General features: G+C 36.4%; 1 protein-coding gene across 1 annotated transcript in view; it reads right to left on the bottom strand.

Moving 5' to 3' along the window:
- Positions 1–335: 335 nt before the first annotated feature.
- Positions 336–8,596, bottom strand: part of RGS21 (regulator of G protein signaling 21) — a 30,363-nt gene continuing 22,102 nt past the window's right edge. Inside the window, exon 4 of the mRNA XM_007952157.1 lies at positions 336–539. Coding sequence (XP_007950348.1) covers positions 336–539 — 204 coding nt within the window. The remainder of the gene's footprint in view (positions 540–8,596) is intronic.

Genomic DNA, 8,596 nt, shown 5'->3' with positions numbered 1-8,596 from the left:
TGAAAATAGATAGCTCCTTGAGTTTATAATGTCATAAGAATACCCACTTACAGTTTAAGAGTGTATTATATCTTTGTAAAACCTTTCTGTATTCTGGTAGTAGGAGATTTTTAAGAACCTGGTAAAATGAATAAATACTAAACATGTACTTAGAAATTAAGTTGCAATAATAAAAAAAAAAATGTTTTCCAAAACCTAAAAAAAAAAAAAACATATTATTCCTGAATTTTTTTCTTTTTTTGATTAGTCTTAAAGTGTAATGGTTGAGAGGTGATTTCTCCTATTACTTGTTTTCTCCAAATATATTCTAATGGTTAGGTTATCATTTACATTTTTCACAAGAAAGGGAGCCATTTTTTATGATTTCCAACTTGTTGGCTATTTATCAGTTTCTTATAAATCTCTGACTTTAGAAATCGAGGAAAAGAATCCTTGGCCATGAGACTATAGATTAATTTCTGAGCCTCATCAAAGCACTTGAGTGTTGGTTCTGCAATATTCTTTGAGATGAGGTCCCGGGTACTGAAGTCAATGTTGATCTATGGAAAAATAAGGTTGCATATCATTAGATTAGTTTAAACAGAGAATACACAGTTTATACAGGTGATAGATATACATGCTGTTTGAATTTTTTTTTTTTTTTTCCAACACAAAGATAATCTGATGCAAAGCAACAGAAAGATCATCTATCCATTCATTGGCTGGACTGCAGAACACACACTTATTTTAATTATTTTTCCTAGGTTGAAAGGAGTGGTATTGACAGACAACAAAGTTAAAACCTTATTTAGAAATAATAATAATTTAAAAAGGCAAAGTGAAAGAGAAAATATTTTATGATTTATTTTTTCCTCACCTGCTCTCTCTTAAAAATATTTTGAATTTAGTACTTAAAATGTATTTTCTATAGGCAAAACTTCAATTAAAATTTATTGAGATGGCTTCCGGCAGCCCATAACGATTCTCAGTACCTCCCCTTGTTGTTTCCTTAACATTGCTTTCTGCTTTATTTTGTATTTCTTCTTGTTTGCCAAAATGGGCAAAATATCACCACTTATACCCTCATCTGTCCTATAGATTTTATATACATATATTCTTACCCCTTTACTACTACCATGCCACACACGTGTCCCCAGCAAGGTCTAGTAGAGACATATTATATTGGAACACACCATTCACCTGCAAATATGTAAAAAATCTGAATAGACTTGCCTAATTCTATACACCTTCTAAGATATGTTCTGAGAAAGAGAAAAGGTCATATCCAGGATATCTAAGTTAAACTGAAAACATTCATTAACTGCAAAAGAGATCTGACTCAAAATGTGAAGCTCACTGAAGGCAGTTTACAATATTTGTCTCATACATCAATCTTTTTTTCCAACACTTAACAGAATACCTAGTACATAATAAGAAGTCAATATATATTTGTTGGATAGATTAAAAAGTCTCTTAGGAAAATTGTGAAAATGATAGAATTTGGGGTCTGGTAAAAGAAATACTATAAATGATGACTTGTGCTTCATTGAATTGAGGTTAGAAGATACACAAGTATACCTGCAATCAAATCCCTCTTCAGCTAATTTTTTGTTTATATAACTCAAGGATATTCTGTAATTTACTCTTACCTTCAATTTCTACCTCATTAAGAAGAGTATTAATAGCCCCTATCTTAAAGTATTGTTTTAAAGATTAAATGGGATAAGAAGTATTAAGTTATATTAACATTATTTTTCTAGGAATAATAATAGAAAAAAGAAGAAAATAATCTTTTTATTTTTTAATTGTGGAATCATCAAAAGACCACTATTGCTCACAAATATTTTCTATCTTTAGTAATTTTAGCTACTCAGTGATCCCAGAATACACACTGAATTTCTGTTCCTTTGATCACCTTCTTAAGTCCATTAAAGTTCCAGGTCAAATGCCAAAACTCCCTTGAAGGTCTCAAAATCGAAGTCCCCTTCTTTATATTAGAAGACAATGTGGAACAATGAAAATCCTCTTTTCAATTCTGTTCTCTAACTGTGATCTTAATGACCTTGGGTAAGTTACCTTAATATTTCTGAGTTTCTGTTTCTTCATCTTTAAACTAGGAGCTCTGGTAACATAGTGCTTATGGCATTTGACTGCTAACCAGAAGGCTGGTGGTTCAAACCCACCAGCCACTCCTCAGAAGGAAGGTTGGGCAATCTACTTCTGTAGTAATACCACCTATTGATAGTTTTTGACTCAGAGATGTAACAATTAATGTGAGACAATTCATACATTCATTGATTCAATAAACATTTATTAGTATCTGTTCTGAGGCACAGTCCCTGGGTAGCAGAAAGGATTAAGCTCTCACCTACTAACCAAAAGAAAATTTCGAACCAATCCAGAGTTGCACTGGAAGACAGGCCTGGGGATCTGCTTCCAAAGGTCACAGCCTTGAAACCATATGGAGCAGTTCTATGCCGTACACACAGGATCACCATGAATCAGAATCAACTTGACAGCAACTAACAACAACAACATCTGAGCCAAATACCATCTATATTTAGGGAAGATAACCAACAAGTAAATAAATAGTATTACTTTACATTTAAACCTGAGAGATAAGAATAAGCCAGTTTGAAGGGAAAGCATTCTGGCAGAAGAAGTAAAAACTGCAGCATTTCCGTTATAAGAAAGAATCTGGCATGTTCTGGAGAGAGATTATGCTGGAATGAATAAAGTTGAAGGATGTTAGAAGGAAGCATCAGTGATGACATGGAAGAGCAGGTACAGGTCAAGTCTTGTAGGGTTTATATGCTGATCTTATTTTTCTACAAAACACAGTCAAAAGACACTGAAGTGTTTAAGCAAGGGAGTGGCATGATAATCTACATAACAGACTTAGTACCATATACAAGCCCACCTCATTTTATTGCACTTAGCTTTGTTATGTTTCACAGATAATCACTTTTTTCCACCCCCCCTCCTGCCCCTACAAATTGAGGGTCTGTGGCTACCCTGTGCAGTGTAAGTCTATCAGTACCATTTCCCCAACACCATGTGCTTACTTGGTTTCTCTGTGTCACATTTTGATAATTCTCACAATATTTCAAGCTTATTCATAATGCTATTGCACGCTTATCTGACTACAGTATAATCTAAACAAAACTTTTATATGCATTGGGAAACCAAAAATTTGTTTGACTTGTGTTATTGTAATACTTTTTTTATTGCTGTGATCTGGAACCAGGCTTGCAATATTTCCAGGGTAAGCCTTTTGCATAGTAAGAATAGATGAATAGTGGTGATTATTTAGATATTATAGCTATTTTTAAACATCTATTAAAACATTTTTCATAAAACTATTTGTGTTGTGATCATTTGAGAATATATGGCAGCCATTTCCTCCTTTAACTATGTTGTTAATTTTTAAAAGCGTCATCAGGGATTTGTTTAACTTTGAATCCCTCATATTAGTACTTATAGTGACTGAATTTTCTTAAGTGTTCATTGGGTAAGTTTTCACCGACGATAGCCAATGTGTGCCTGGTACACAGTGCTGGCTAATTGCTATTATCGTTAGTAGTAGTGATAGTCATGGTACTTTGTAGTAACAACTGAACACCTGTAATAACTCCCTATTTCTTATTTTAACATCCGAAGCCCTGATTTTGACGTTCATACAGTCTTTATGAGGTGTTCCCCACTTATTTTTTCTTTTCTACATATGTCCTGGATTCCTACCAAGCTACACTTATTGCCCTCTAATTCCTTTTATGTTCTCACCTGTGAACATTTTCTTATGCCATTAGCCTCGCTGAAGTCACTCCTCATCACCTAAGTCTTTCATAATTCTTAAGGCTAAACTCAAATAACATCTACCCTGTGATGTTTATTTATAGATTTTTTTCTCTTCCCTGTCCTCTCAAAGGACTTTGTGCTACTTAGATGATGTATACATTCTGCACATCCCTCACCATGCCTTGCAAAATGTAAGACCACAATAAAAATGTTATACAAATAAAGTAAAAAATTGTTTTTAGATTTAGACAAACCCATATTGTTGTGGTTACCTAGTATTGCTCTGACAAGAATATACCACAAATGGGATGGCTTGAACAAACAGGAGTTTATTCTTACAACTTGGAGGCTTTAAGTCCACATTCAAAGTACCAGGCTCTAGGGGGTGGGTGAAAGCCCCTGAACCTTGGGGTTCAGCCCCACCTCCTGCTCCCGCCCACTGAAACTAAAGGCTTTTCTTCACTCAGCTGCTGGCGGCTGAGACTGACAAACTGAAGGTTGACAAGTAAAAAGGCACAGTCCCAATGTTACCAAACCACATGGCAGGCCATTAACTCAAGTCCATTGCAAGTCCCAAGGTTGGCAGAGCATGGCAGGCTGCTGAACAATAACACGGCTACACACAGGGTTCAAACATGCCATAAGCTAGAGACAGTCCCCAAAGCTTTTCCTTATATACAGGAAGCAGACCACATCCCAAAGGCAGCTACTCAGCTGCTTATGGTAGATCCCACCATGGAGTTGATTGCCAGTCTCATCATGGAGAATAACTACCACCAGCTGCCCAGCCACTCAACCAGGCCCAGCCAAGTTGACATACAAATTTAACTACCACACATGCTTAAATTTCAAAGACGATTAACTATTGTACTTCAACATACTAAAGATTTTTAGTCTTGTTATTAAAATATAACCTACTGCCATCAAGCTGATTCTGACTCATAGTCACCCCTATTGTGTTTCTGAGGCTGTAAATCTTTACAGAAGTAAATTGCCTAATCTTTCTCCTGTCGTGGATTTGAACCATTGACCTTCTGGTTAGCAGCCAAATTCCTTACCCGCTATGCCACTATACTGCCTGTAATGAAATATAGTAGGTTTGTATTTCTGACTTATCCATCTCATTTTTCTGATTTGTTTGGTTTTCCTACCAAGGAACTGGCAACATCAGCTATTGATAGCTAAGTGATGAGCAGATATAACATTCCCAAGCGATAATCAGTAGTGTTAAGAAGATGTGTCTTGGCAATTCAGCTTAATGGCAGTGACAAAATATCGTACCCATATGTTTGTATAAATGTCATTATTTTTTTCCCACATTATTCAAGTTCAAACATAGGAATCATCCTTGACACCTCTTTTTTTCTGATTTATTTTGTGTGTGTGTTTATTGTGCTGCTTATTGGTAATTTACAATAATATTTTTCATTCTCATTCCTGTCTCTTCAGTTTAAGCTTTTATAAACTCTTACCACTCCCCTTTGCTCTCAAGTCTATTCCTACTTATCGTGACCCTACAGGACAGGGTAAAACAGCCCATAGAGTTTCCAAGACTATAATCTTTAGAAGCAGACTGCCTGCTCCTGTGGATCAGCTGCTGGGTTCAAACCACTGACTTTTGGTTAGCAGCCAAGCACTTTAACCCTCTGCACCACCAGGACTTCTCTTATACTATTCCCTTCTAAACTCTGTATATCATTTTCACCAAAATATCACTTTCATCATATGAATATTCATGTGAAAACTCATGATTTTCTATAACATAAAATTTAAACATCTTAGCCTATATTTGACATTTCTCACACCCTGACTTCAATGTGTTGTTTCAAAATCATTACTTACTTTCCCCAAAGGCACCCAAAAAGTTGGTATACTCCTTTCTTAAGGCAAAATTTGTACCTAAATTTGTTCCACTGTCTAAAGCCCCTCCCAGGTCCACTGTATAGATTTTCCTTATTCATGATAACTTATTTTAAAATGAATATTTTCTTAGAAGTCTTATTGGACCACCGAAGAAAAGTATCTATAATTGTCTTATCACAGTATTTTTTTTTTACTTGAAAAGCTTATGAAATTTGATTTCTTAAAAAAAATCTGTATACTAAAGCTTCTGCTTTTGTTAAGTATTTAATATGATTATCAGAGAAAGAAGATATGTCATTATGAAGGTAATTCAGGGGTTCATTACATGAAATTAGCTTGACTTTTATATACTTACTTTTTCCTTATTTCTTTGTTATTGTTGTTTTTGTGTACATTAAGTTGATTTTGACTCACAATGAGCATATAGGACAGGGTTAGAATTGCCCTATAGTGTTTTCTAGGCTGAAGTCTTCATGAGAACAGAGTGCCAGGTCTTTTCTCCTAAGGAGTGGCTGGTGAGTATGAACCACCAGTCTTTTGCAGTTGGCAGCTGAACACTCAACCATTGTGTAACCAAAAAACAAACAAACAAACAAGACAATCTCACTGCATCAAGTCAATTGTGACTCATAGTGACCCTCATTGGGTTTCGGTGGCTGTAAATGTTTGGAGAAGTAGATTTCCCCATCTTCCTTCCACAGAACAGCTGGTGAGTTTAAACCACTGACCTTCTAGTTAGCAGCCAAATGCCTTAAGCACTATGCCACCAAGGCTCCTTTATTTATTTTACTGACTCCTTTCTTTTCTACAAAAATATTTTCCTTCAAAATAAAGGCAAAGCAGATATACATTCTTTAAATTCTTTCCCAAGTCTTTTCTCATTATATGTTCTCCCTTGGTGATTTTGTCTTTACCAATGGGAAAATATTTGGAGCAATAGTATCATCACTAAAATAAACATAAGGATATTTGAAAAAGATTATTATTTTAATTATAAAATAATAATACTAGTTACTGTCAAGTGCATTCTAACTTGTGGTGACCCCATGTGTTACAAAGTGCTGTATATTCAGTGACTGATTTTTGGGCACATCACCAGGTCTTTCTTCTGAGGTAGCTCTAGGTGGACCTAACCTCCCGCCTTTCATTTAGCAACCAAGCATATTAACCATTTGTACTATCAAAACACAACACAACTGTTGCTGTGGAGTTGGATCTGACTCATAACGACCCCTCCTTGGGTTTCCAAGGTGGTATCTCTATGGAAGTAGATTGCCCAACCTTTTTTCCAGGGAGCGGCTGGTGGGTTTGAATGGCCAGCCTTCTGGTAGCAGTCAAATGCCTTAGGCACTTTGCCACCAGAGCTCTCTTTTACTACCCAGGGACTCCATAATAATGTTGTTGTTGTTAGGTGCCAATGAGTCATTTCCGACTCATAGGGACCCCATGCACAGCAGAACGAAACACTGCAGGATCCTGCTCCAGTTCCATGATCCTTGCTATACTTGAGTCTATTGTCACAGCCACCGTGTGAATCCATCTTGTTGAAGGCCTTCCCCTCTTTCATCGACCCTCCACCTTACCAAGCATGATGTCCTTCTCCAGAGAATGGTCCCTTCTGGTGACATGACCAAAGTAGGTGAGATGAAGTCTGGCCATTCTCGCTTCCAAGGAGCATTTCAGCTGCACTTTCTCCAGGACAGATCTGTTAGTTCTTTTAGCAGTCCATGGTACTTTCACCATAATAATAACAAACCAAAAAAACCCAAAGTCACTGACTTCAAGTTGATTCCAACTCTTAGCGGCAGCCATTGGGTTTCCAAGGCTGTAAATCTTTACAGAAGCAGACTGCCTCATCTTTCTTCTGCAGAGTAGAAGGTGGGTTAGGATTGTCAACCTTTTGTTTAGCGGCCAAATGGACTAACCACTGCACCACTAGAGGTCCTTCTGTAATAATAATAGTTAATATTTTTGACGCATCTGGCGTATTAAGCCTTTATATGGCTAATTTATGCCTAAAAAGTAGTTTGAATTATTATCACCATTTTTCAAGAGGAAACTAAATTACATATCTGAGAAACTACGTATTTTACTTCTGTTGTTGTTGTTGTTGTTGTTGTTATGTGCCGTCGAGTCGAACCTGACTGATAGCGACCCCTCCTTGAATTTCCAAGGCAGCATCACTATGGAAGTAGATTGCCCCATCTTCCTTCCGAGGAGTGGCTGGTGAGTTTGAACCGCCAGCCTTCTGGTTAGCAATCAAGTCCCTTTAGGCACTATGCTACCAGAGCTCCTATTTTTCATATATATATTTTCATATAAAATATTTTTTGAGTGGCTGCTGAAGAATTATACAAGATCTGAAGATAAAAAGATGATTAATATGAAAAATCAGTCAAGAAGACAGATTTTGAAAAAAATAATCCAAAGGGAAAAAAATGCTTTCTGTAAGAAAAGCTCTCTGAAGGAAATTATATTTCTAAGTTGATCTTTGAAAGATTATTATGAATACAAAAGCCTGAGAAGGGGCTTGGACCTGGGAGGGTGAACTGAAGAAAGCCCAAAGGCTATTTGAGAGGAAGAAAGACAAGAGCTTGTAAAGACACAAGTTGCCAGGTCATGCAGGACCTGTAGATCTTGTCAAGAAAATTTGACTTATCCTGAAAATAATGAGAATAATTTTATGCAAATAATTGATGTAAACATATGCTTTCAAATATATATAACTGGCTGCTATGTGGTGCAATGGCCAGATGTGGGTACAAAACAGTTAGGAGACCCTGCCAGAAGGTCAGGTAGAAAATGCTAAGGATTAGGCCGGACAATGTTGCAGAGGATTAAGGGAAGTTGATTTATTTCAAAGATATTCAGAAGATAGAATGTATGGGACTTGTGAAAATCATTAAGAATGGCTGGATTTTCGATGTATTCTGAAGAATGAGGTGATAGAAAGTGT

Source organism: Orycteropus afer, unplaced genomic scaffold (genome assembly GCF_000298275.1).
Source record: "Orycteropus afer afer isolate SDZICR_OR568_19922 unplaced genomic scaffold, OryAfe1.0 scaffold00326, whole genome shotgun sequence".
Taxonomy (NCBI): Eukaryota; Metazoa; Chordata; class Mammalia; order Tubulidentata; family Orycteropodidae; genus Orycteropus; species Orycteropus afer.
This window is presented reverse-complemented; position numbering and strand designations above follow the sequence as displayed.